Genomic DNA, 27,907 nt, shown 5'->3' on the forward strand with positions numbered 1-27,907 from the left:
ACATTTAGGAATAACTCTGAAATATTTTCATAATAGCAGCTTATTGTTCCTATTTTTTATAATGTTTTTGTAATGAAAGTATAAACCTTTGAAAACTGGATTAAATCAAAATTGGACCAAGTCAGCATGAATATCAGCATCCTGGTTTCTCCTAATCTAGATCGATTCTTTTCTGTTCTGGCAATAATCTAGTTTATATTACTTCACCTGTAGCATAATCACTATGTTTTTCTATACTGGTAAAAAATAAAAAACATAAACGAAGTGGAATTATTTATCCTGACTGAAAAAGAAATGCACAAATCTAAGAAATGTAGCAATGACTCTGATTCAATTGACTGTCTTCCAAGGTGAGAATATCTCTGGTAGCTCCTGAGAGGTAATTGCAAAAATAATGTGATAGATGCACTGTCAGGAAGCTATTTTGTTCACCTGGAGATTGAGGATTTTGGACAGGCATGCTGTCACTGCTTGTTCTTGTTTGTGAGATAAATATCATTTCAGACTGGAGCTTGTGATTCAATTTATGTTTTCCTAATGATCTGTCACTCTGGCTTTCTCCTACTCCTTCATCAAAGACACCCTTCCAATCTGATGTTAGATAGACTGAGCGGAAAGATCCTACATATCGACTTTGGGGACTGTTTTGAGGTAAATCTTTGAATTTGGATGTATATTGCTACAGTATTTCACATCACCTGATGCAACAGAAATTCATCTACAAGCCAGTATCAAGTGACCTTGGAGTGTGATCTTGAGCACTCTTGGCTCTTTGCCTGCAGCCAAAATGAAATTAGTATGTGCTTTATCTCACAGGGATGTCATGGGGATTAGTTAACTGCTACAGGGCAAACAAAGAAAGTGTTAACATCACTTTTCCATATGATTTCTTAGAGTAATCTAAGCTGCTGATTGACACCTATGTTACTTGACACTAGCAGAGTGAGCACACGATTCTTCTTTGTGCTATCAAGTCAATTATATAGCTTCTCCTAAAAACTGCTTAAAACTGCTGAACGGGGGGGGGGGAAGTGCTTGTTAATGTCTAAATATTAATTTAACTATTAATTTAATAATTGTCTATCATTGTGTGTTTAGGTTGCAATGACAAGAGAAAAATTCCCAGAGAAGATTCCATTTAGGTTAACAAGGATGCTGACTAATGCTATGGAGGTTAAGTATCCTCTCTTTGATACGAAGAAAATTATTCCCTGGGAAAGTGGCACTGGTTGCTCACTTTTTCCTGTACTTTTGTGATTGGATCTCTCCACTCCTATGAGAAAGAGATCTTAATATTGCAGCTTCATTTTCTGTATGTTAAAAATATCCCCTATCATTTTTACAGTAGATTGCTATAGAAAGCAGTTTCTCAGGGGGGATGCGAGGGGAAGCTCCAATTTCTCAGCATTCTGTAGTTTCCTACAGAAGCTTGTATTAATCAAACACAAAAAAAACGCATGATACTTTGCAATGATCGACTTGATGTCACATTCACATTGCATCCAATCAATACATGAGTAAATCAGAAGGAAGGAGCCTCTTAAATTGTAATGACCCCCTGTGTTGCTCTCTTAATAAACAGAGTGTAGTGGAAGTGGATTCCAGCTCACAGCACAAGCCATTTCTTGCTCCCTCAATACAAGGGTTGGAGGTGCAAAGTGAAAGAAGCAGCATGATTGATTCACTTCTTTCTCTCCTGAAGGTGACGGGCCTAGATGGTAATTACAGAATCACTTGTCACACTGTGATGGAGGTGCTGCGGGAACATAAGGACAGCGTCATGGCTGTGCTAGAAGCCTTTGTATACGATCCCTTGTTGAACTGGAGGCTGATGGACAGTAAGTCATTCAAAGAAAACAAGGATAGCAGGAGAGTCATCGGTCAGATTAAAATTATATTCATTTAAGAAATCCAGAGGCCTGAAATTGAATGTGTGTTTAAGGTCAGTGTATTTAAACTGTAGACTTTCAAGCACTGGTTGTGCAAACATCCTGTTTTAGACTCATAATACAAAGTTACTTCAATGGTTAAAACACTTTTTGACATTGAACTAAAGCTACAAACCAGGTAATTTGTATTATTTTAGCATTAGCTGTCATCGGGAGATGAAAAGCTATTTTCATGTGAAATAAAATTTGAAGAAGGAAAAGGATGACCAAGCCTGTATTGTCTGTGAATAGGCAAATTTGCTATGAAATACTGAAGCTCCAGTCTCTTGAACTCCTTATTTGTTTGCAGCAAATACAAAAGGCAATAAGCGTTCACGAACGAGAACAGACTCCTATTCTGCTAGTCAGTCAGTAGGTGAGTACAGAAGATGAATGTTTCCTGAGTGTTTGCATTTATTTAATAGTGTGTGAAACTGGTAAAAAAAAAAATATATATATATATATATATATATTTGGTCCTTTATCTCCTTAAAAGTATAGAGAAATACAGCTTATTAAAATAAGGTTTTACGTGTCTATATTCATCTGTAAGTAGCAAGTTCAGTACTTCTTCTCAAAACAGATTCCTCTTTGCAGGAAGCTCCTTCTGGAGCACAAACTGGTGTAATCCATAGAATAATTGATATATGGTAGTTATTTTCTGAGATAATAAATTGTAGTATGCAAAACCTAGCAATTAGTCATCTGAACAATTGCTAAAAGTGTTGCATTGAACCTTAACTGTTTGCTATTTTTGTTTGCTGCTGGATTGAAGAACAGCAACTGTTTCATTTAGAGAGTTCAATAAATTGACATACTTAATTGTTACTGTAGGTTAACTGTGCATGTTTTCAAAATACCTTTCAATTACATTTTTACAAAAAATGGTCTTGAAGGTTGGATCAGGCCTTTTAGTATGTTAGTGGGGATGGGGTGGGGAAAGTTTATTCCCAAAGTATAGTTCCATGATAAAGACTTCCAGTTATCAAGACATGCATGTACTTTGTGACAGCTCAAAGGAGCAGATTGGGAGTTCTTTTAATGTTAGCAAAGGAATGTGGCTTTACCTGTCTTTGTTTCATGTTTATGTTGCTGTGTTTTCTCAATAGAAATGTTGGACAGTGTGGAACTGGGTGAGACAGCCCATAAGAAAACTGGGACCACAGTGCCTGAATCCATCCATTCCTTCAGTAAGTTTCTTTATGAATTGTATTGGTTTTACACTGATGCAGAAATTGTTTTTAGATCAAAAAACTTCATCATAATGTTGTTAAAATTCACTGAGATCACTTCCTTGGCAGCATAAATAAGAAATGTATTGCCTATGCTCTCAGCTCCAAAAAAGGTCACAGAAAATGCTTCGTTTGGGGGACTTAGTTCACAGAATGGCATTTGAGAAGGGCGGATATAATAGCAGGACAAATGTTTTTATTGTTCAAATAAAATCTCACTCTTTTCTCTCTCTCTTTCTTTAACTTTTGTCTTTTAGTAGGAGACGGTCTAGTGAAGCCAGAAGCTCTGAATAAAAAAGCAATTCAAATTATCAACAGGGTTCGAGATAAACTCACTGGTGAGCATGTTTTTATGTTTATATAAAATAGATACAAAATTTGATGAGATGGATCAGCACTAACTTTTTGTATTTGTGTTGTGTGTTAATCCTTAAAATATTTTGATTGAGTGGATGAGACTATTTTCCTGTGTTTAACTAAAGCCTGCTGTACTGGTGCTTGAATTGGTGCACAAATAATCCTGGTTTGTAAAATATGGAGGTGAATATAATTAAACAGACTTCAGTTTGTTGACACGTGTCATATTTCTCCTATGGCATTTTAGTTTGCAGTACTCGGATGTAAAATTTTATGCTCTTAGGGATTTATAAGAATTTCCCTCACCTCCTCAGTTATACTTGAAGTGATTAGGACCAGGACTCCAGCTCCTGGAAAATTATCTGTTGTAAAAAAGGAATTCTGGACTCTTAATTGGCTGTAGAAGTTCTCAGTCTTTGAAAATTTTGCGTTTTATATACACTATAAGGGAATGGTAGTAAATGTCCTTAACTTGCCACTCAAAAGCAAATTATGTCGATTGACTTGTAACTTCAATTAATGTTTTTTATTCCTTTAATTTTAAAGGTCGAGATTTTTCTCATGATGAAACTCTTGATGTACCAACGCAAGTAGAATTGCTCATTAAGCAAGCTACTTCCCATGAGAATCTCTGCCAGTGCTACATTGGATGGTGAGTTTAAGATAAGCTTGCAAAAATCTGGAATGAATCATCTGAGTGGGGAACAGATAAGGAAAATGTCACTTCTGGCTTAAGCAGTTACATACAGGAGTTTTACCAGACGTTGCGTCTGCTCTGGTGTATTTTGCAGACAGGGCACTGCGCTGTAAGGAAGTAGGTTGGTATAGGTAGTAGGGAGGATTTCTGAACATTTAAACCACAGTAAACCTAAAGGTTTTATGTATGTGCAATAGGGTATTCTAGGTGTGTGTCTTTCACTGATTTTGGTTACAGCAAAGGACTGCATATTTTAAAGTAAATCTAGAAGCAGCTGTCGTTTTGAGACTTGGTTAATTTGGCATGATGTTTAAGGAGATGAATATTTTTGGTGTTTTTTAACGTTAGTTGTGTTAATGGGAAGGATGCATGAGGGTCACTAGTCAACTTTTCCTATGCTAAATGTTTTAAGAGGTGCTTTGGCAGTATGGAATTTCAGTCCTCCTCAGTATTGTCTTTGTGAAGCTATGTCCCTTCCAACCCTAAGCATTCTATGATTCTATGATATGCAAAACTGCACTACTACAATATCTTTGTTTTCTTTAGGTGTCCTTTCTGGTAACAGAAGATTCCAAAGTATCCACAGCCTTTTATTCCGGAGGCTTTTGCACTCCACACTCACTCTTCTACACACACAAACAGAAAAGTTGGACTGAAATACAGCCTTTGTCAGATATTTTGAGTTGTAAATTAAAAGAGTTATTGTATATTAAAAGTTGGTTTAAGCCAATTTAGAGCTGCTGTTGGAAAAACATGAACTGTCTAAAACACAACACTTGATATGGGTTTCCAGGACCGTTAAGACTGATTGTACCACAGCTGTCCATGGTTCCGCTTGGTCTTTGGAGAACTGGTGATCCATTGAAAATAACTATATACGGGTTCTGACTTGCTTTGCAATGTAACTAAACTAAGTGATTTGCAGATTAATTATTGCCCTGATCAATCCTGTTGATGTGGCCGCAGTGAGCGCAGTGCACTTGTGCAGGAGGCTTCCTTTGGGTTTGGGGTGAGCTGGAAAATGGGGAAGAAAGAGGAGAGGGAGAATCTTGCCCTCCTTTTGCCTTGTTTTCAAATCTCGATTTCAAAAATGAAAACTCCTCTGCTCCTGTGACGAGTGGGCAGTGAGTCGTGTTTCAGACTAGCTCGGGATATCGAGGTGTATCTAAGAGCCCCAGTGGGGACTGATCAGTAGCAAAGTGGGTGCAGGGTAATGCAAAATACCACTCGGGAGCTTCCCGTGGCATCGGGACAGAAAAGCAGTGTCGGGAAAGAACCGGGAAAAGTTAATCACCGGCCTGTGAGGCAGAAGGGATGAGAACTAGTTGTAACTTGAAATAGCAAATAATGGTTGTTAAACATGAGTGAAGATGAAATTATGGTTTATTCGTAAAACGTATTTAAAACAAAATGCACAAAATACAACGAGTAGCCCTGTTTAGATGCCATGTTGTATTTGAATATTTTTGTGCCAATAAACGCCACCACGATGCTAAAATGACGCCACGACTGTCCTCTTGGTTCCTAAGCCCCCTTGGACAGGGCTCCACGGCTGCATCTCGGCTCCCTTTCCCCTTCGGAGAGGCCACCGGAGGCAGCGGGACCAGGAGCGAGCGAGGGGCTGGTGCTGGAAGAGAGGTGCCGTAAGGGGGGGACAGGACCCCATGTGTGGGGACACGGGCTAGGGGGATTGTCCCCATGTGCAGGGAGGTGGGGGGACGAGGTGGGGGTGCAGGGGGGTGTCCTTGCATGGGTTGGGGTTGGGGGGGAGGGAGTGGAGCGCGCTTGTCCCCACGCGCGTTGAAGGGGTGGAGGGGGGTTGTCCCCACGCGCGTTGAAGGGGAGTTGGGGGGGGGGGGGGTTGTCCCCACGCGCGTTGAAGGGGAGTGGGGGGGGGGGGGGTTGTCCCCACGCGCGTTGAAGGGGAGTGGGGGGGGGGGGGGGTTGTCCCCACGCGCGTTGAGGGGGAGTTGGGGGGGGGGTTGTCCCCACGCGCGTTGAAGGGGAGTTGGGGGGGGGGGGTTGTCCCCACGCGCGTTGAAGGGGAGTGGGGGGGGGGGGGGGTGTCCCCACGCGCGTTGAAGGGGAGTGGGGGGGGAGGGGGTTGTCCCCACGCGCGTTGAAGGGGAGTTGGGGGGGGGGGGTTGTCCCCACGCGCGTTGAAGGGGAGTTGGGGGGGGGGGGGGTTGTCCCCACGCGCGTTGAAGGGGAGTTGGGTGGAGGGGAGTTGTCCCCACGCGCGTTGAAGGGGAGTTGGAGGGGGCGGGCTGTCCCCACGCGCGCTGGGCGGGCTGTCCCCGCGCCCCACGCGCGCGCTCCGCGCTGCGCTGGCGCCGCCGCCCCGCCAGGGGGCGGGCGCTCGCGGCTGCTGCTCGTGCGCTGACTTCTCTCCGCTCTCCCTCTCCTCCCCCGCTCGTCTCGGCGCTCTCGCGAGAGCGGCTCGGCGTCGCGCGGCCCCGGGAGCAGCATGGCGGCCGCCGTGGGCGGCGGGAGCGGCAGCGCGGCGGCGGGGAGCCCCGCGCCGGAGCGGGGGCGCGAGGAGGCGGCGGGGCGGCCCGCGGAGGCGGCGGGGGACAGCGCGGCGCCGGCGCTGCCCGGCTTCGGCGACGCCGACGCGTTCGTCAAGGTGCGCGGCGGGCCGGGCCCCGTGTACTACCGCTCCCAGCGTCCCCCGCGCAGCCGAGGCGCGGGGCCGCCGCTGTCTCGGGGGCCCCGCGCTCTGCGGGGCTGCCGGGATTTGTAGTTCCGGGGGCCTCCTCGGGGACCTCTCCGGAGTGGGTTGCACAGACTCGGTGCCTGCAAATGTGGGCGTTTCAAAAGCCCTAGTGACCTTAAGTGTTAGACTTGTATGTTTAGCGCTTATATAAATTATATAGTATACATGCAGTAATATATAGTACTATAGATGTGCACTATAGGTATAATAGCATATGATATTTTGCCTAACTTATGTGTGTTTGTATGTAGAATTATGTATATGCTATATGTTAAAGTTATCTATGCGCTTGAGGCAGTCTACACTGCTAAACACTCTCCTGGGTGAAGGAAGACGTTGTATAGAAACCCCTAATGATGCAGTATCTCTTGCCCAGCACGCGCTCGGCACGGTGGTGGCCGCCACCAAGGCGTCTAACGGGCTCCCCCAGCCTGGCGACGAGTACGACTTTTACCGCAGCTTCCCCGGCTTCCGGGCGTACTGCGAGACGCAAGGCGACCGGCTCCTGCACTGGTAAGTGTGCCCGGCAGCTCCCTCCCGAAAACAGGGGCCAGCATCCTTCGCTAGAAACATCCCCAATAAGCAGATGTTTTATTTCACACATCTGCTTTTTAGCTATTTTTCTGGTGCTTTACACTTGATAAGTTTTAAAAGGGCAGTTCATAATGACTCGGATGGAGAACTGTGGAGTAGAGGCCAATACAGAAGTTATTATCTTTTGAGAAGGCCCTGAGATTTCTAAGAAATTAATAGTATTGCTTTTGAATTTTTTCAAAATTCTGAGATGTAGAAAGTTGAAGAAGGACTGTTTAGTGTTCACCATGCTGTCCGTGGGTTGCTAATTGCTGTGCTGTTCTCTTGGCAGCATGAGCAGGGTGATGCAGTACCACGGCTGCCACAGCCACATCAAAGATCGCAAAAAAGTGACAGAGCTAGAGGATAAATTTGATGTGCTGGTTGACTCAAACGACGTCATTCTTGAAAGAGTGGTAAGCAAATTGCTTCTGTATGCTGTTCCTAGAGACTGTTCAACTGCTGCAAGTTTTGTTCATTATAAGAATTCTGGTGGAAGTACCACTGCAGTTGCACTTAATGTTTTTCTCGGTCTTTGTATTTAAAAAATCCCTATGTTCTAGATCAGTGTACCACTTTGCGTTCACAGCAGCTGAACAGGTGTCCCAAAGGGGAGGAAGGAATTTGTGATCTGAAAATTAAATGTATTTTGGAATAAAAATCTTATAGGTTTTTTTTTTTTTTTTTTTCACAGAATTGAGGAGAAATGGTCGTGGAAGCATCTGCATGTTTTTCTTTATTCAGTCTGACTAGAATGACTGAGTACAGTGATGTAACAGATGTTTGATTTTCACCAATTCCTTTTCTGCAATTTAGGGTATTTTATTGGACGAAGCAGCTGGTGTGAACAAAAAAGAGCCTGTCCTCCCTGCTGGGCTGCAGCTCCCACAGACAATCATTTCCAGCTGGAACCGCAAGGTGAGGCCTCTGTGCTCAGTTTGCCTTGTTATCTTGATCGTTTTTTTCCCAGCATTGGCATTAGAGTGTTTCTGGTGCAGTTCCCTGCTGAAGTGTTCCTTCAGATTTTGTAGCTTTGCCATTTTTTCCTCGTTACTTAAGCTTAATGCTGGACTCTGTGTGCACTGGCTTGTCACTTCATGCATACAACAATCCTCCACTTACCCTTTCACATGAAGTCAGGATTCAGGATCATAATGTCGATAAATTTCGTTCTCAACTCTAATTGCAAAAGAATGTCTCACTTTTAAGTTTGGGGTCAGTCTGCATAAAAAAGACTCCGAATAGCTGAGAAGTGATGTGAGTTTTATTTTTGTCTTCTGTTTTCTTCTGTTTTGTTTTGTTTTTGAACAGGGAGGGGAATCCCACAAGAGAACAAAGTCTGAAACCTTCAGATTGCTTCATGCCAAGAATATCTCTCGACCACAGCTTAAGTTTCGGGAAAAGATTGACAATTCCAACACACCCTTTGTACCTAAACTTTTTATTAAGCCAAATGCTCTGAAACCCTTGCCTGAAGGTAATAGATTTAATTTTTGATGGGTAAATTATTGAGTCTAATTAGCATAAATCTGTCTTCACAATCCAGAAGAAAAATCACTGGATGTTAGAACAAATAGCAGCAGAACACATGGAGCATGTAGGTGTATGAAGCCGTGTGGTGCTGAGTAGTCTATAAATCTGGCTAGCTTTAAAGATGGGCTGTTGTCTTTCTAATGAGCGAGCGTGCATGGGAGTAGGGATATGGTTGGACCTAGCTTGGCTTTGGCAGCTTTATCAAAGCTGCTGGCAAAACATCCCTCTCTTGGCAATGTGTCATGCTGCCGCTGATGATTCATTTCTAGTCTGCATTGATGCAGTGGTAGATACCTGGGAATGATAGAAGGAATTTTCTGAAACTAGGGCAGTCTCCTTCCCAGCTCTTGTGCAGAATCACCTTGCACCTTAATTAACAACATGCTGATAATACTTTGAACCAAGTTGTGCTATGAGACAGAAATCTTGCTGACAGCAACAGGTCTGCAGGTCTGGATTGTTAAGATTTTTTGATATTTAGTGATCACAGTAGCATCCTGTGGTGGGTGGAGGGGAGAGAATAGTGGGCTGAGAACTTGTTATGTGTGGGACCCAGTCCAGTTGTTCCATATTGGTCATTCAGCCCTTACAAAAAGTGGACGGGAACGAAAGGAGCGCCCCGAAGACTTGGATGTACCAGCTGCTTTGGCAGACTTCATTCACCAGCAGAGGACACAGCAAACTGAACAGGACATGTAAGAAATTAAACTGACAACAGGGTGCTTGGAGTGCCACTGGTGGACATGCACTTGTGTGCTCCCTTTGTGCTGATGGTGTTCATGTGTAGCAGCTCTGCATGTGTTTGTGTCTGCACACTGAGTTGTGTGTGACTTGCTTTAGGCACCTGTAGTTATCTTAAGCCTACACATAACAAGAGACAAACTTTCTAGTCAGGAGGGAAACTGCCATAGCTCTCAAAGTCTCTGGTTTGTGAAGTTGGCTGAAATTTAGCTCGTGCCTGTTTTCCTAATTTCTGCAGGTTTGCTCACCCTTACCAGTATGAACTGGAGCATTTTTCCCCACCAGATGGAGTTCTCAGAAAACCAGAGCTCCAGGTTGGTGTCCACATTCATTTAATAGCAGATGCACTGAGGTTACAGCAGGACTTGCCTGACAGATTTCAGAGTTGGGGTGTGTGTAGGGTGGGTGGGGGTTGACAAAGGGCACGAGTTTGGGGAAGGCAGTACTGATAGTAAAATTTTGCTTTACCAGATATACAGGCCCATCAAGGAAACACCTTGCCATTTTATCAGCACACTGGATAAACTGGTAGAACTCAATGAAAAGCTTATGAACTGTAAAGAATTTGCTGTCGACTTAGAGGTAATTAGTTTGTCTTTTTGGTTTAAAAGTCACATATGTATTGTTAGCATGTTGGAGGCTGTTGTATTTTTCTGCTGTTCTGTAGTCTTTTTTCCCTTCTCCTTTTAATAAAATAATTCCTTACATCTCTTTTCAGCACCATTCCTACAGGAGCTTCCTGGGCTTGACATGTCTCATGCAGATTTCCACCCGAACAGAAGACTTCATTATTGATACACTGGAGCTACGCAGTGACATGAACATTCTCAATGAGACTTTCACAGACCCTGCAATTGTGAAGGTCAGCTGACAAATTAACCATAATTTCTTTCTTTTTTGTTGTAAGCTTTATTGTAGTCTAAATCATACTTGTATGCTCCATTTTGGTCTTTTGGCCCTGCTTTCCTTACAGTTCGCTTGCGTGCCTTTCATTAATGTGTGGGGGGCATTTCTTCCCAAGTGCCATCATCTAGTAGTTCTGTATATAGCAAAAAGGAACAGAGAGGAAAGAAACAAATCTGTTTCTAGAAACACGAATAGGAAACTATGGTGCTGCTGTCCTGGAATTAGAAATGTTCTTCACATCATTGGTGCTGATACATTTGATTGTGTTGCTTTGCAAGGTCATTCATGGTGCTGATTCAGACGTGGAATGGCTGCAAAAAGACTTTGGTTTGTATTTGGTGAACATGTTTGATACTCACCAAGCTGCTCGTCTCCTCAACCTGGGCAAGCACTCTTTGGACCATTTGCTCAAGCTGTATTGCAACGTGGATGCTGACAAGCAGTACCAGCTGGCTGACTGGCGGATACGGTAAAAAACTAACTCCTTAAGTGGTCTGGAGCTAAGTGGCAGCATTTAGTTGTTTGTGTTGTTACAGCAAGAATATCAAGCTGCATAGTTACAGGATGATCTTGAAGTGAATGAGCGCAGCATTCGCTTGCCTGTGCTTTTATTACTGCTACACTCTCCACATTTCTTTAAGAACTGACTTTTCTTGGGAAGAGCAGGGAGGGTAAATCACTGTAAAGCTTCTGGCAGCTCACCTAACCAGCAGGAACAGCTTGGAATCATTGCAATGTTGTGGAGAAAGTTGTTATTTGGCTACAGTAGAGTCCCCCAAAAAACACTGTTGCCTACAAGAGCTAGAACAGTATGCTGGTAGAATAAAAAGCTTGGGCCTGGGATGGATACTGCAGACCACAAAAACGTCTGGTGTGGTCTATGCACAGGGAGAAGAGTTGTGACAGTAGCATAGGAGGCACTTCCACCATCAGCTTATTAGCAACATGGCAATCCTGCTGTCTCTTGCAAACAAAATGTCACCTGAATGGAAGGTGTCAGTGCTGTTGCCAAACAAGACCCTTCTGGGAGGAAGCAGAAGAATTTCTGGATTAGTTCTCAGATGCTATTTGCCCCAGTGTGATTGGGGGTCAGTGTAACTGGGAAAAGGAAAATTGCTCGTTTGGCAGGGCAACTGTAACATTGATATAATTTTGGCTCTTGTTCTAGCCCTTTGCCAGAAGAAATGATTCAATATGCCCGCGATGACACTCACTACTTGCTCTACATCTATGATAAAGTGAGGGAGGCGCTGTGGGAGAGAGGGAACGAGCAGCCCACTCAGCTGCAGATTGTGTGGCAGCGCAGCAGGGACATCTGCCTGAAGGTAAAGATTCATCTGGCTGGATTACCTAGATCAGCATATGGGCTTGCTAGGACAGAAAGTCCTTTGACTGTTTCTTGTCTGTTATGTAAATACACTTTTTCTACACTGTTTTATCTGAAAACAGTTTTACGAACTCATTTGTGTGCAGTCACTTCTTTCACTAACCAAAATCCTTGGGTTCAGAGGCACTCTTGTTTTTTAATGCTGGTGCTCCTTGGCCTCTTTGTTGCGTTCAGGTTTGTGTTTCTGCAGATGGATGTTACATTTCCAGTTCTATTGAACAATCAACGCTTTATAATAGAGTTGCATCATGAGACAGATATATTGTGCTCAGTGGAAAATAACGTGGGTGCTCTATGATGCGGTAAAGCTGGAACATATTATATGTCTTAGGCCGCTCCTGAAATTGCATGTGGGTCTTTTTGCTCTCCAGATGGACAAGATGCATGTTTTTCAGGGAAAGGTCCCACCAACAGTGTCGGCTGAATTTCTGAGCCATGTTGCCCTAGAGTATATTCATTGTCCTCGTGTCTGTGTGAGATGCTGTGTAGTTAAGCGAAGCAAGGCAACACAGAAAGCACAACACTGATACTGATCTCCAGTCTGTCTTTTTTCTCTGTCCAGAAATACATGAAGCCCCTTTTCACAGATGAGTCCTACCTTGAGCTCTACAGAAGGCAGAAGAAACACCTCAACACACAGCAGCTGGCAGCATTTCGGTTACTGTTTGCGTGGAGGGACAAGATGGCACGTCAAGAGGATGAGAGTACAGGGTAGGCAGCATCTGTTCAGGACACTAGCTTAACACGTAAAGGAGCCTATTGGACTATATTTCTTCCCTGAGGGGAGACCACTCTGTTCTCCGTAATAATTACTGTTCTACCTCACACTGCTTTTTGCACTTCAGAACAGAAGTCCTGTATGGTAGCAGCAAATTCTTATGGTATCTAGATCAGCTTAATGTCTTAATTGATCACTTCAGAATTTGTAACTAGGGCAGAGTACTACAGTTTAAAGGTATTCCTAAGGGTTTTTTTAACATTCCGTTACATTCACACCTCCTCTTTATGTTGCAGATATGTGCTACCAAATCACATGCTCCTGAAGATAGCAGAGGAGTTGCCCAAGTAAGTTTGTTCACCCTTAAATAGTCTCCTTAAATAGTTCCCAGCAAAGAGTTTCCTGGTATGTAATAGCTTCCGCATTTGGTCCATTCCTTCCAGCTGTCAGTAGAGCTTTTCCATAGAATCCTTCAGTTTGCAAGAGAAATAAATGGCAAAACTCCTTCAGAAGCCTTCCAGCTTCTTCTGGGATACATATTTCTGTGGCTTTCTTCAGTTATGAAGAAAAAAAAAAAACATTCCTCTGCATTGCTGTGTGTCACACACACACCCTGGGATTGCTACAGCAAGTACAGTACGGTGGATTGATTTCCCCCAAAAAGCTTTTATTTGCTTGTTCAGTTCTTAAAGGGAGTTGAGTAGGAAGAGATTCCTTTCAACAACCCAATTTGTTCATTGTCTCAAACACTTTGCATTCACCACCTAACATTGATATGTGAGAATAGTCGAAAAGCTTCTTTAAGTGCAAGCCTACCACTGGGCTGGGTCTCTACAGATGGCAAAAAAGAAATGATATGGAGACAGGACAGACAGACCACAGAAAAGATAAGTGAGGGGACTGATCTAATCATTTCTCTTATCCGAACAAACCTGTTACGGAAGAATCTTTCATCACAGAGAATAAACAGGGACAGATTACTCTGTCTTGGCTTATTTTGTCACAGTCAGGCCTGTTGTTATATCTGGTCATACATCCTTTGAATGCAAAAGCTTAATGTATCATCTGTAAATATATCACACTGAGTTTTTCTCATCTCTTTTTAGAGAACCCCAGGGCGTCATTGCTTGCTGTAATCCTGTCCCACCACTAGTTCGCCAGCAGATTAATGAATTGCATCTCCTCATTCAGCAGGCCCGAGAGATGCCTCTTCTCAAGGTAGGAGTGGCTCTTTGCACACAGGAGACTCACTACTTGCTTTTCATAAGCCAGGTACTAGAGCCAAATGGTGACCTGTGGTGATGCTGAAGGTTGTAGTGTTCTGTAGGGGAGCATAAAAATATGTAGCAACTTTTTCTTATTATTTTCTGATGCCTACTGGCTTACATGTGTAGTTCCCTAGAGAACTAAAGCAGTAAAAGAACAGACTCTGCTTGCCCAGGGTGCAGTTGTCTGTACCGAGGCATATCCTTACATTGTATATCCTGTATGAGGAACAGCTAGATCTTGTAGACATTGCTAGCCATGTGAGTGGATTCATAAACCTTTTCCAGCCATGGTGAAGCTAAAAAACATCCTGTTGAGAAATTAATTAGCTGAACTGTCATCAGCATTTTTATATTAATATAGTCCTTCTCCTTTGGTGAAAGAAAACCATTTCTGAGCATGAATTTGTCTTTATCATGTGAACTGAATTATATACATCCGTATGCAGAGGCAATGCAGTGGAAGAAGAAGAAATATAATTACATTGCAGGTTTATGGATATCTATGGAAAATATTGATAAAGAAGACTATCTGGAAGAACTAGGGCAGATGCTTCAATGATTTTCTTTAGTTGACTTATTTTCCTTTCCCATTCTAGTCTGAGAGTGCTTTGGCAGTCAAGAAGAGAACATCTCTCTCCACCTCTGAGGTACTGTATAGCGAATGTCTTTTTACAGTGTTAAGACTTAAACCCAGAAGCATCTATAGAAAAAATCTAGCTTCTGTAAATTGTTTGTTCTTTTCCATTTTACAGGCCTCTCCCCTTTAGCTTAATGTTCTGTGTTGGAAGACTGGTATCATTACCAGCTGTAAATTGGTATTTTACAAGCCACCAAGATAATAGCACTTGAGTCTTCATCAGCAAACTCTCTAGTCACTGACAGTTTCATGTGTGTTAGTCTGCACTGGTTGACTGACCTGTAAGAAGGGAAGTTACAGATGAATTTCTATGGCTGTCTCATTTATTTTTCTTGTGCTCAGGAGGTAAAGCAGCTCCATTAACTAGTGGATGTTTGCACAGATACTGTTTTGATGCACTCTGGCAGTTGAGCTCTCTGCATTTTAATCCTTTCACTTACATTTTCATTAATGCATCCCTGCAGCATGTAAAAACACCTACACGTTCGTAGGGTACTGTACTAACGGCATTTGTAATTTGGCTTGCTCTGCAGAGGCTTGAGAATACCTTTTTTGGACCTCATGATAGTTCCCGGGTTCCTGCAGACGATTTTCAAAACGACTCTGCCTTAGGTAATTTGGACTTAACTTCAAAACTGTGGTAGTAATGACATAATGTGTCTTTGACATATGGAAATAAGCAGTGCTGATGGAACTAACAGTATAATCTCATTATACAGAAGATCAGTACACTGTACAAATACTTAATAGAAATTTAATCTCATTTTCCTTTTTATGCAGAACCTGCACCAGTTTTGCAACATGGTCGTCTCTTTTCAGACGACGAGGGAACAGTGCCAGAGTCAACATGCCTTGTTGCTACTGCCACTGTCAGCATATTCAGTGTAAGCAACATATCTGTATTAGAAAACATGTTTCTCAACCTCATAAAAAAGGGTAATAGTGCTTAAAGAAGCAGTAAAGTAGGAGTATGCACGGAAAATGTACTGACTAAAGCATATGGCCTAACCAAGAATAATAGGTTAGGAGGCTGGCAGGGTCACTGCCATCATTGGAGTTTCAGATGAAATGAGAAATAGCATGCAGGTAATGAAAGTAGCCAAATCCAAAACAGACTAATGTTTCCTCCCTGTGTTTTTCAGGAACGTGATGAGGATGAAGGGAAGGAGAAGCCTTTAACCACTGCACAGCAGAAAGCTCAGCGCATAATGGAGTCCTTTGAAAATCCATTTAGAATGGTAAAAGCTCCCAATACCTATTTGTAGTGGCACTGGCAAACCATCTAGCGCAGAGGAAGCTCTGAGCTGTTTTTCCAGTTGTGTCCGAATGATCTTGATACAGGATCAACTACTGCTCCCTTGGAGGAGGCCGGGGGTGATCCTCCTTGCAAAAAAGCACATGCACGTGGGCTTGTGTCCAAAATGTCTCCAACAGCCTGTAGTAAATGGACTTCTCTTGTACTGTATTTTTAATTGATTTTGATTTTTAATTTGCATAATTATGAGCTTTGACACATTTTGAATAATGTTTTATATGTGAAATGATAAGCACTAATTTGATGTGCTGTGTTTAAAACAGAATGTTTTTTCCCCCCTCTCTCTGCAGTACTTACCTTCAGAGCAGAATCCCGCCTATGTCTCACAGGCTGCAAAGTTTGATCCATCATCAAAAATTTATGAAGTAAGACTCACACAAAGTTTTCTGCCAAGTACTATGAAAGAAACAAAGCATCAGATTATTTTCCTTTGGGGTCCTCTGGAACATAAGGCTTTTTTTTTTTTCACCCGTGGGTTCTTATTTCTTCTTGGAAGAAGAAGAAAAGTTTTGAGAAACCTGACGTGCTTCTGAATCTGTAGCTCATTGGTTTTACAGCATTCATGTTCTCCTAGGCTCCAGGGAAAGGAAAAATCATTGCATATTCTCTGTATGTCAAAGCTACAAACTACAGCTGAAGTCAGTATGTGCCTTAATTCTCACTGGGCTTGTCTGCGGCTCAGAATTTTAAAGCACATGGTTTTGTTTTACCTGGTGCAGCAGATCTTAATCTACTTTACAGTCCAACTTGATCTTTTGTACTTTTAATGAAAGCATGTGGTAGCAAGTTTATAAACTCTTTTTTGCCGCGAAACTTCAAAGTAAGTGATTACAGGTAATTTTTTTTTTTTTATCGCAGATCAGCAATCGATGGAAGTTGATGACTCAGACACAAGAACAGAAGGAGTCCAAGGAGGACAACAAAAAGAAAATAGCCCAGCAGTCAGGTAGAGCAAATTTTCCCCTCCTCACTGAGCTGTGGTCTTTTTAAAGACTTGAAACTTCCCTCCTGTCAGTGTACACGCTTGCAACATCTTTGTGGCAGTCCCTTTATCCAAGGCTCACACTAAGCAAAATCCTTTCTGTAGGAAGTTGAATTCTTTTCTAGCTCGTTTCTGTGGTCAGCATTGGCTGCCATGAGGTGCAAAATATTTATCTTCCATGCTAGAGTTTCTGTGGCAGCATTAGGTGCTTCTCTGCAGAAAGGAAAAGAGCAGGACTGCAGCTGTAAATGTGCATGACAGTCCTTGCAACTCCCTGTGCTCATACTGGCCTTACTGCAGCACCACAGATGGTCCCCCTGGGCCTGGCAGACCCACAGTCCTTTTTGTATTTCCAACCGACTGATTGAAGCCAAGGGATTAATAAAGCAGCAAAACCAGCTACCCTGCAGGCAGATGCTGTGTATCCTGACACACACCTCTGCCAGAGCGTCACCGTCCCTTGTTCAGCAGTTGCTTGTTGCTAAGAGCAACTGGCTTTATTTCAGGTATTCCAGACTGTCTCTTTCCAATTTCCTCACCTTGATAAAAATAATTAATGAACTGTGAGGGCTAGAGCTTCAGTATTGGGATGTTTCATATAAATCTAAAAGGCCCCTTGAAAGTGTTTTGTTTGTTAGGTTGTTTCCCAATCATCATAAGATCACCCTAGATGATGAATTTCTTGATAGATGAGATTCTGTTTGACAGTTTGTGCTGTGTTCAGTCTGAGACTTGCTACAACATGATTTGCCTACTTTTTCTTTTAAAGCTTGTGGCTAATGTGCTCTTGCTTTTTACAGTAATGCTTGTTTGTTTCCCTAGCTGCTCGTGACCAAGCACAGAAGGTGTATAAAGAGGCAACAGAAAACGTTGTGTCTGTGCGCCAGCAAGCTGCGGTATGTTGTTGAATTCCCTGTTTCCTGCCAGCCTCTGCCTGTTTTCTCCCTGTAACATAGTTCACGATGAAACCCTGAGCCCCAGTGACACTGACATACTGTCCAGGTAGAAGGCAGCTGATTTCAGGTGACCTGAACGATGGATCTGTTCATAGAATCATTGGGTGCTTCTGGCCTGTGTGTAGCAACAAGTCCCTGGTGACTGCAGCGTTCACATCTGCTGTGCAGTTCTTCACATCCCTCCACGACTTTGGAAGGCCGTGTTTCTCCCTGCTGTATTTCCTTATTCCTCACTTTCCTACAGTCCCCCAAATCTGCCTGTGGGTCTACAGCAGATCTCAGTCTCTAGTATCTTGTGAAGTGTCAGCTTTGCTTTTTTAATCTGGAAGATCACTGCTATGGGAAAAAGGCAATGTTGGCTCAAAGAAAACAGATCTCCCCCCTTCCCTGTTCTAATGTTGCTACAGGCAGTAGCTGTCACCGGAGCCAGGTTAGCCAGGCAGTTATTTGCATGCTGCTGTTCATGCCTACACGGTGAGGTTTCATTCCTCTCTCCTCAACTTGTCCTGTTCCCATTCTGCCTGTTGCTTTCACAGCAGGAACAAGCTAATAAAAAGAGGGAGAGAAACGTAAGTGAAACAGGAGCAGAGTTGCCAAAACAAGAGAAGAAGCGGCCAAAAGCCTCCCAGCAACCAGAGGAGCTGGAAGCACCAAAGCAGTTCACCCCCTTTGATTACAGCAAGTCCAACTTCAAAGTGTTTGCGGGTAAGATCTGGATCTCCTGCTGGAGGGCTGCGGGCTGTGGAAAGCACTGCTGGGCAGAGCTCTGGGAAGGCTGTGTGTGAATACAGATGCCAGTGCAGTACAAACTGTGATAATGCATTTACCCTGTTTTGGGGGGGGATTAAAATAAATTACCCTGGCGAATGGGCAGTTTATCTTCCCTTTTCTGAGTTAGAAACAAAATCCTGAAACAGCTTGGAAGGGGTTACTTTATAGATATATTGTCTGGCTCTTTGCAGAAGAAAGTCATTTATTTACCTGGATACAAGGAGTTAGGAAGCAAAGGAGAGTTGGCTCCTGTGTAATAAGCATCTGCTCAAAGTTTTTTCTGCCCTTTAGGGGCGGTTCTTGTTTTCAGCATGGGAGATACAGTGAAACCTTCCTGATCACCAGAGGAATGCCACTGAACAGACTGTTCTTTCTGGGGGTTTTTTGGTGACAGTTTCTCTCTTCTTGCCCTTAGGAAGCAGCAAATCAAAGCAGTCACCCCAGTTTGACCCAGCCAAGCAGGCCTACACTGGCAAGGTAAGGATGCATCCTGAAACAAGGAACAGAAATGAAGATGGTAACGTGCCCACCTGGGGACAACAGGACTGTCTGGATCTGCAGAGTGTAGCCTAACAGGCACTTGGGACTGAGGGGCAACTTGTAATCACAGGCTCATTTGTTGCGTTACAGCCTCTTCCCATTTGGGATGGGCTTTCTCAGGTCCCTCGGACTCTCCACTTCCCACCTATTTACTCATAGTTTGCGCCTACACCGCTACGTCATGGGTGCATCACTTGCACCACCACAAAACAGCAAAAGTTTCCCAAAGCAAATTCAAAGCTCCTTTCGGAGTCTCAAAAGAGGAAAGCAACTTAACAGTGTATCTGGGAGAGCAGAGTTTTGAACTGGTCTCTCTGAATGGGTAAGACTGGTTGTCAGTGGAAAATTGTGGAAGAAAAGATATATTTTAAGTTAGCCCGTGAGAACAGAATTTGTCATTCAGGTGCATTCCATTCAAGGGTGTATGAAGAGCATCCTGCAACGCACAGCTCACCGTGTAAATGAGCAGGCAGCTGACAGGACTCATATCGCTTGGAATATATTGTATTTGGCAGCAGCCTCGTTGATGTGTTTGTTTTTCCTTCCTGCAGAAATTTGCTGGAGCCAACAAACTTCAGCAGTCGGCTGGAAACCGAAGCATGTCCTACCTGGCGGGGAAAGCTGATAGGTGCGTGGTGGCTCCTCGCGGCCTCTTCATGCTGCTGCTCTCGCTCGGTGCCCCTGGAGCCATGGGGCAGAGCACAGCAACTGTCCTTTATTGCCTTGCAGCTTAAGCACACATTTAATGTGAAGAGGTTGTGTAAAACCTTGTAGCAAGTGTAACACTTGCTACAACTACCAAAACAACAACAACAAAAAAAAGAGTTTGGGCAATTCCTCATGTAAAGCTTGAAATCCTGAGGTAAAAGCTTGAGTTCATATATGTGGGAGTTGCTTTCTGTGGCCACAAAGATGGCTAGAGCGGGGAGAATGCGGTCTAGCCTGGGAGGAGAATGGTTTTGCCCAACATGAGCACTTGTGTTCTGAATACAAGCCGTTTGTAGCTTGCTGAGTTTATTTCTTGTGAATTATTTAGTCATAAACGAGCGATATTGTGTTGGTAGGAGGGTGGTTCTGCATCGTGACTCTTTCTTAATAGAATCGTTGTAACCTATCATAGCTTTTTAATCTCAAGAGTGAATTTAGAGATTCAGAGTGACAGCTAAAGTCTTTCTGTAATGGTCTTTTGCAGGGGCTCCAGACACCACTGGCCAAAGAGATAGTCCTCGTTACGAGACCTGTGGGAGTTGCTGCTGAACAAAACAAGAACCAGAGCTATTGTCACCATGGGAAGGCAAATACCAGTCATTGTGCAGTTTTTGTACAGAAATCTTTTTAAACCCATTAAACTGCTTCTTCAGAAGAAGAAGAAGAAAAAAAAATCTTAATTAGTTTGGCTTTTATTATGTTCACAGTGCTTTGCCTAATTGAACTCAAAATATTTTCTAATTTTTTAGAAATGTTTTTAATGTTTTCTAATTTTTTTCTATTTTTTTTTCTAATTTTGAAAGTTTACTCTGTGTTCTCAAGTCCAGTTAGGTTAAAATTCTTGCTGCCTGGTGCATGGAGTTGGGATGCAGAGTGTCAGCGTTGCATGGAGAAACCTCTTGGAATCTCTAAAGCCAGTGCAAAAATAATCAAGGGAATCGGTAGATGTGACTCAAACCGCAGCACTCCAGAGGAGGAAGGACAGCCGAGCCACGTCTGCTAGGTTAGACCTTGTGTACAAATTAACCACGCAGCTCATCTTTTACAAGACGAGGTAATATCAAAAACAAGTTTTCAAGGCAGAATTTTTGTGTTTTTAAGAAAAGATTTTAAGAAAGAGAAGAGTTCAAGTACTTTTTAAAATTGGAGACCAGTATTTAAAGTTTTACCATAGTGATTTAGAGTGAAAGTAGTATGATTAGGAAGAAGGTAGAAAGTGTGAGTGATGCTGTTCAGCTTGGAGAAGGCTGAGAGGGGACCTGATTGGTGTATATAAATACTTAAGGGAGGCAGTGAGGAGGATGCTGCTGGCCTCTTTTCAGTAGTGGCCAGCGATAAGACTAGAGGAAACGGCTGGAAACTGAAGCATCAAAAATTCCACAGGAACTTAAGGAAACATTTCTTAACAGTGAGGGTGCCAGAGCACTGGAACAGGCTGCCCAGAGAGGTTGTGGAGTCTCCTTCTCTGGAGATCTTCAAACCTGCTTGGACGCAGTCCTGTGCCACGTGCTCTAGGTGACCCTGCGTGTGCAGGGGTTGGACTAGATGATCTCTAGAGGTCCCTTCCAACCTTAAGCATTCTATGATTCTATGCCGAGTTCTCTGTAGCCCGAGGAACAGCCTGAAATGTGATTTGAGGATCTCAACAGCTACTCTAAGTGCAGGCGGCCAAGGGCTGGTAAAGCTCCTGTGGAAGAGGCAGGACTGCCCCTGTCCAGCACCAGAGGCGAGAGCTGGTGTGACGAGGCTGAAGCCACGTTCCCTCAGTGGCAGAGCCATGTCCTGGGTTCCCGGTCGTGGTTTTTGCCTCCTTTCATAAGGCCTCGACTTCGCTCCGTGGTTTGCATTTCTGCACAAAGTTTTGCCGTTCTGTGCTCGCCTGTTTTGACAATGGGAGAACTGACTTCTCTGACTGCCAGCCCAGAGGCAAGGGCTAAGTGGGCAGTGGCAAAGCTCCCCTCTCTCTGCATTTCACTGTCTACAAAGACAGTGATTTTTTTTTCCTCATTTCAATCTTTTCCTGTATTTCAAGGGAGTAGGCAGTGGAAGGAACAAAGGAGGGTTTTTTCTCCTTAGTATCTTAGTCTAAAAACAGCCAAACAAGCAGTATCTTAATGGTGGAACAGAGTCCCTTTCTGCTTGTGAAGCCCGTCTGCATGGCTGAATATTGGAGAACAGGTTTGAAAAGGGGCAGTTAAATGGCAGTTTTTTTGAGGAGTATTTCCTGGGGTTGCCAATTCTGCTTCTTTTCACCTTTGCCACTTCTGGTATTTCTGTAACTGAAGAACTAGTGAACGTACTGAAAGCCCCCTGCTTGCAGCAATGGTAAGATTGCCTTCATAACATCTAACTCCTAAAAACTTCAAGTTTGGAGTATGTAGCACTTTGAATCCCTCCCTTTTCTGGGTGCCTTTTGCTGTTCCCATCAGTGCACTTCGGAGTAGCTGCTGCAGTTTATGGAAAAGTCAAAGTGTGATAACTGTTGTTTTGGTACCAGTTTTGGGTACTGGTACCGGTTGGTTGGTCGGTTTTGCCTGTTTTAGAAAAGACCAAGCACCTTCTAGAGAACAGGCAGCCCCGAACAGGTGCCGCGTCCTGCAGCAGCCCGTGCGTTGTGCCCAGCCCTGATCCTCCCTCGGGATGCAGCTCCGGCTCCTCCGTGACAGCGGGGCCGTCGCTGCCTTTTCCGTGCAGAGGGCTGGTCCTCCTGGATTAATTAATTAACAACTTTAATTAACATCCCTGTTCCGGCGCGGGGACGGCGGGGGCTCCTGCAGGCAAGTGGGGGCGGCCGGGACCCCCCCCGGCACCCGGGGCCCTCCCTGACCCTCGGGCGCGCGGGAGCCCCGCGGCGGAAGCGGCGGGTGCCGCGGGCCGCCCTACGCTGCTGGCGCCGCGTCACGGCGCGGCGGCCAATGGGCGCGCGGCGGCGCGCGCGGCGCGGGGCGGGGCGGGGCGGCGCGCGCGGCGCGTGGGCGCCCGGGCCGCGCTCCCGTGTGCGCTCCCGCGCCGGCGGGTCGGGCCGGGCCGCGCCGGGCCGGGCCGGGGGCGGCGGGGGCCGCGGGGCGGCGGCGGGCGCGGGGATGGAGGGCGGCGCGGCGCTGATCCGCGAGGGCTGGTTCCGCGAGACGTGCCGGCTGTGGCCGGGCCAGGCCATGTCGCTGCAGGTGGAGGAGCTGCTGCACCACCAGCGCTCGCGCTACCAGGAGATCCTCGTTTTCCGCAGGTGCGGGCGGGCGGGCGCGCGGGGGAGCGCGCGGCGGGGAGGGGGCGCAGCGCGGGGGCGGCGGCGGCGGGGCCTGGCCGCGGCCCGGCTCCAACGCGCGTCCCCGCTGCGCCCAGCACCACGTACGGCAACGTGCTGGTCCTGGACGGCGTCATCCAGTGCACGGAGCGCGACGAGTTCTCCTACCAGGAGATGATCGCCAACCTGCCCCTGTGCAGCCACCCCGACCCCCGCAAGGTGAGTGCCTGCCCGCGTGCCCGGCGCGGGGCGCCGCGGGGCTCGGCGCTCAGCGCCCCGCTCTGCTCCCTCCTCGCAGGTGCTCATCATCGGCGGCGGCGACGGCGGCGTGCTGCGCGAGGTGGTCAAGCACCCCGCCGTGGAGTCCGTGGTGCAGTGCGAGATCGACGAGGTGCGTGGGGCCCCGCGGCCGCGCTCGCTGCCCGGCGTCCCGCGTGGCGGCGGCGGCGCCCCCGCTTCGCCTCCGAGCCACCGACGTGGCAGCTGCCTGCTGCTCGCACACGTGCGGAGCGGCCCTCGCGGCCGGCGTGGGCCGAGAGCCGCCCTCGGCGGCTTTTACCCTAGAGGAGGGGAGCTCCGGCCTTGCAAAGCTGCTGCTTTTTCCTCTGTAGCAACGTGGAGCTGCGTGTTTCTCCCCTTGTCCCTTTGCTAAGTGCTCTGCTGCGCCTCAAAGCGGGGAACAAATGGGGTATTTGTTTCTGGCCTGCCCGCCGGCTCCCGGGTGGTTTGTTGTGGCACTGGGATGTGTTTTTGGGGAGCTCCGCTCTCTCCTGGAGTTAAGGCGGTGTCGGGGATAAGTGCTGCAGCGGGCGATTCTGCTTCTGCCACGTTGTGTGGGTTCGTGTGTCCGGTTGGAACACGTGTGGCCTCACGTCCCTGCCGAGGGGGTGGTGTTTGGTAGAACTGCTGGGCAGCGGCTCCCTTCCTGCAGCACGTGGCCTGTGGCAGTTTTAAAGAGAAAACTCATGGGGGTTGTAATTGCAGGGCAGAGCCAGGGATGTATCTCATCTGGGACCCTGAAACCTGCTGCCATAGTCATTAAAAAGAAGAAAAAAAAAAACTTATTTAGTTGAGATCACCTCTGCAACTGCTGTCCCTAGGGAGAAGGAGTGTAGCACAGTCTATCTGTAATTAGATTCTCTTAGTTCCTCAGGGAGCTTTTGAAGCTCCAAATTCCTCTTGCCGAGTTTGGCACAGACAGACCCGCAGTGTCGCTGAGCCCTGAGGCCATAGGAAAGGGCTGAGCGTAGCTTGTCGGCTGGAAGATGCTGACAGCTCTTGAGAGTCTTGTTAGTGAGCTAGATAGTGCTGAAGGCGTGGAAGGAAATGACTCACATGCTGTTCTTGCAGCTGCACGGTAGCTGCAGAAGCAGCTCCTTGTAGTCCCCACTGACCCGTTTAACGCGCTCTGTGTTGCAGGATGTGATCCGGGTATCTAAGAAATACCTCCCAGGGATGGCAGTGGGCTATTCAAGTGCTAAGCTGACCTTGCACGTGGGAGATGGTTTTGAGTTCATGAAACAAAATCAAGAAGCCTTTGATGTAATTATCACGGACTCGTCTGACCCCATGGGTAAGATTTCTGGCTGTGAGAGGCTACTGCTTTCTATGCATTTCCTCCTCTGCTCTGCTGATTCTCTTCGGGAAGTAACACCAGCCTGTCAGGTCTCCTTTAAAGTCACTGACTTAGTTCTTCTTGTAGAGAAAGGGAAGGATGATGGCCAAGAAATTGTATTAGCAAGGCTTCAACCAGCTGTCTGTCACATTTCTCTCCTCAAATCCCCATTGCAGCAGCTATTGCTTCTGGCAGTGAGTTGATCCTTGAATCCAAGGCTTGCCCAGGGGATGCTGAGGCACGCTGGCAGCTTGGCACGTGTGCTCATTAACGAAGCGCCGGCTCCCGTGCCGTAGGTGCAGCTACCTAGTCTGGAGATGGCTGTAGCGAGGTCGCTGCGCTTCTGAAGAACTGAAGCAGAGAGGGACTAAATTTAGCTACGCTGCCTCATTTCAGAGCTCTGACATTGGATGCTTGAGTCAGCTTCCCTTTTGCTATAGTCAACACAGAGAAAAAGCATCTCTGAAGGGTAATTCAGGGAGGGAGTGCAGTAGGTACAAACATTACTGAGGCAAGTGCCAACAGCAGGACTTTCCTTGGGAAAGGTGCTGGGCTCACTAATGAGGTGTGGGCTGAATCCCAGGCTCAAAACTCACTTTCTAGATTATCTCCATCACCAAAAAGCCATTTGAAATCTTCTCTTCCAGTGAAATCCTCAGTAGACTGGAGAGAGCGCCGAGGTTATCCTCACTGGTCTGTGGCTGGAAACGGATCTTTGCACTGTCAGCAGCCACAGTGCTGAAGGCTGGACACTCAGAAAGGCTTCTGGGGACCTGTCTTAGACTCTCTGCTGACATCTCTGTCTATTCCCTTTTCTCCCAGGTCCTGCAGAAAGTTTATTCAAAGAATCCTACTATCAGCTGATGAAGACAGCTCTGCGAGAAGATGGGATTCTCTGCTGCCAAGGTGAGGATGCCGTCGTCCCCGGGCGACGCTGGTGGCAGATCACTGCACACAAAGCGTGAGGCTCAGAGGGAACCGTTTTCATGGGGAGACGTGACCCAGTGAGCAAAATCCAGTTCAGCTTCCAAGTGCCGTAGTATTTTTGATCTGTGCTTGTCATCCTGTTAACTCTGCTGGACTACACTTTGCATGAATGTGGTATCTTTTATCTCCACTCGCCTCTGAACTCACATGAGTTGTTCAGAGTAGGGCAGGTTGGGACTTGGACCTTCTGTTAACCTGGCACAGACCTGTGCAGAGCAGGGGGCAGCTCTCACCTTGCATCCTATCTCCCTGCCTCCTTGTAGGTGAGTGCCAGTGGCTGCACCTGGATCTCATTAAGGAGATGCGTCAGTTCTGCAAGTCCCTGTTCCCTGTGGTGGAATATGCCTATTGCACCATCCCCACGTATCCCAGCGGGCAGATTGGCTTCATGCTGTGCAGCAAGAACCCGGTGAGTTTCAGACACTCCAAGTGCTGATTTTTATTCCCTGGAAGGTACCCCCAGGGCTTTATTCTAGTACCCAGATCTCCAAGTGTTGCTCAGTTTGAGCACGTGGGCTGCTCACAGTGGAAAGATCCGTTTCCAGCCCCCGCGCAGTGAGGTCAGCCTCGGCGCTCTCCCCACGCTGCTGCCTGGCAGTCTGATCTGCTTGTCTGGAGTCCTGGCAGCGGGTCCTGGGCCTCACAGCGCTCGGGTGGGTTCTGCTCTGAGGTGCAAAGACCTTGCTTGATAGATGCTTGGGCAGAATATGAAAGCTTCAGCTGGCACTGCTCACACGCAGCCTGTCCTTGTGTGTGGACCTCCATGAGAACGGGACAGTCACCCTAGGCAGGGAGTGTGAACTCAGGCTCAAGCTGTGCAAAACTTGTGAGCTTGCACTAGAAAAGAAGATCACCCATTTTCCTCGGAGTCCTCTTGGTTCTTCGCCATGGATTGGGATGCCCATCCGGCAGCCCTCTGCTCGTTACCCAAGTGTTCCAAGGCTACTTGGCTTCTCTGTTGCAGAACACAAATTTCCGGGAACCTGTGCAGCAGCTCTCCCAGCAGCAAGTGGAGGAGAGGAGTCTGAAATACTACAACTCTGACATCCATCGAGCAGCTTTCATCCTGCCGGAGTTTGCACGGAAGGTAAGGCAGGCTGTGCTGCTGCTGTTCCTTGGCTAGGACTGTGCAAGGCTGAGGATTTCCTACAGCCCTAAAGGCTTCTGCAGGCAAGTCAAAGCAGGACAGTGTTTTGTATGATGCAGCAGAGTATGAATCACACTGGGAAGACTGCAGTTCAGTTTGCAGCTTCCTTTTGGGCTGGTGTCCTGTGGCGTGCTGACAGATCACTCCTACCTCTGTAACCAAAAAAAAGCCTAAGAACCTGCAGAATTGGTGTTTCCCACTGGAAAGCTCTGAAAGTCTTTGGTAAAACTGGGTTGTGGTTTCTGGTGCCAACCAGGGGTTAAGGAAAGGATGCTCTGGTGTAGTTCTGTCTACCTTCTCGAAGGACAGTCTGTATTTCTGCATCATTTTTTCTTCTCCTAGCTGGGCTCCAACTTGGAGGTTCCAGAAAAGAGAGGGCTGCTCAGAGTGTCCTAGGGATGAGGCTGCTGTGGAAGCCAAGCCTCTGCTGAGGACTGGTAGAGTTGTGGCAGGTCCCTCCTCACCCTTCTGTTCTTTGGCTGTCTCCAGGCCCTGAGTGATGTGTGAGCCTTGGGAAGCTGCCTTCTCTCTTCAAGTTGGACCCTGAGATCATCAGTGATGTGGTGGGGACCTTCCCAGCAGACTGCAGCCTTGCTCCCCACTGTGCGGGATTGTTTAACCCTTTGCCAGCCAACATTCCTTTTGGTGATGTGTGAAAGATGATGGGGCAAAAGCCACGTAAGACTATTGAAAAGCTCCAGGGACTTATAGCGTGGGGTCAAAGCTATTCTTTCCAGTGCTGGAAACGTAAGATGTCTCTTCTTCCTTTCTCCTCCCCTCCCTACACTCCTATGTCCCCTCTCTCTTTCCCTCCTCCCCGCAGCTGACATGGTGTATTTATAACTGACATGTATTGCTGTCTGGCCACCTCCTGAAACTTGGGAGGAGGCCAGCACGGTCACTAACCCAGCCTTAAATCAGGGAGCGAGCGCTCCGCGGGAACGCCAGC

At 46.2% G+C, this 27,907-nt stretch overlaps 3 protein-coding genes across 4 annotated transcripts in view; all 3 read left to right on the forward strand.

Moving 5' to 3' along the window:
* The window catches only part of MTOR (mechanistic target of rapamycin kinase), a 58,264-nt gene extending 53,104 nt beyond the window's left edge, over nucleotides 1-5,160 (forward strand). Inside the window, exons 52-59 of the mRNA XM_088536117.1 lie at nucleotides 579-651; nucleotides 1,099-1,173; nucleotides 1,703-1,838; nucleotides 2,239-2,304; nucleotides 3,038-3,118; nucleotides 3,418-3,498; nucleotides 4,064-4,169; nucleotides 4,761-5,160. Coding sequence (XP_088392243.1) covers nucleotides 579-651; nucleotides 1,099-1,173; nucleotides 1,703-1,838; nucleotides 2,239-2,304; nucleotides 3,038-3,118; nucleotides 3,418-3,498; nucleotides 4,064-4,169; nucleotides 4,761-4,776 — 634 coding nt within the window. The 3' untranslated portion in view covers nucleotides 4,777-5,160. The remainder of the gene's footprint in view (nucleotides 1-578; nucleotides 652-1,098; nucleotides 1,174-1,702; nucleotides 1,839-2,238; nucleotides 2,305-3,037; nucleotides 3,119-3,417; nucleotides 3,499-4,063; nucleotides 4,170-4,760) is intronic.
* A 1,498-nt stretch (nucleotides 5,161-6,658) lies between these two features.
* Nucleotides 6,659-20,579, forward strand: EXOSC10 (exosome component 10). Of its 2 annotated transcripts, none has more exons than XR_015913976.1 (25): nucleotides 6,659-6,840; nucleotides 7,307-7,443; nucleotides 7,796-7,919; nucleotides 8,320-8,421; nucleotides 8,815-8,980; nucleotides 9,620-9,731; nucleotides 10,016-10,091; nucleotides 10,249-10,359; nucleotides 10,496-10,639; nucleotides 10,962-11,152; nucleotides 11,852-12,008; nucleotides 12,633-12,781; nucleotides 13,085-13,135; nucleotides 13,895-14,006; nucleotides 14,653-14,703; nucleotides 15,227-15,305; nucleotides 15,474-15,577; nucleotides 15,836-15,931; nucleotides 16,299-16,373; nucleotides 16,867-16,954; nucleotides 17,813-17,886; nucleotides 18,483-18,727; nucleotides 19,133-19,194; nucleotides 19,809-19,885; nucleotides 20,450-20,579. XR_015913976.1 is itself a non-coding variant. In XM_088536215.1 (25 exons), the coding sequence occupies exons 1-25, from the start codon at nucleotides 6,682-6,684 to the stop codon at nucleotides 20,478-20,480; spliced, it is 2,697 nt and encodes an 898-aa protein (XP_088392341.1). In that variant the 5' UTR covers nucleotides 6,659-6,681; the 3' UTR covers nucleotides 20,481-20,579. The 2 variants fall into 2 exon arrangements, 1 of the variants encoding a protein (XP_088392341.1); XM_088536215.1 differs by having other exon boundaries at nucleotides 18,483-18,651.
* Nucleotides 20,580-23,019: 2,440 nt separating this feature from the next.
* Nucleotides 23,020-27,689, forward strand: SRM (spermidine synthase). Its single transcript, XM_088536133.1, has 8 exons — nucleotides 23,020-23,191; nucleotides 23,308-23,428; nucleotides 23,508-23,600; nucleotides 24,629-24,782; nucleotides 25,647-25,730; nucleotides 26,075-26,220; nucleotides 26,776-26,898; nucleotides 27,448-27,689. Exons 1-8 carry the CDS (start codon nucleotides 23,049-23,051, stop codon nucleotides 27,463-27,465), a joined length of 882 nt encoding a protein of 293 aa, XP_088392259.1. The 5' UTR covers nucleotides 23,020-23,048; the 3' UTR covers nucleotides 27,466-27,689.
* The last annotated feature ends 218 nt before the right edge of the window (nucleotides 27,690-27,907 follow it).

This window comes from Tinamus guttatus, unplaced genomic scaffold (genome assembly GCF_059628265.1).
Source record: "Tinamus guttatus ecotype Peru unplaced genomic scaffold, ASM5962826v1 Tinamus_guttatus_pri_ptg000652l, whole genome shotgun sequence".
Lineage (NCBI taxonomy): Eukaryota > Metazoa > Chordata > Aves > Tinamiformes > Tinamidae > Tinamus > Tinamus guttatus.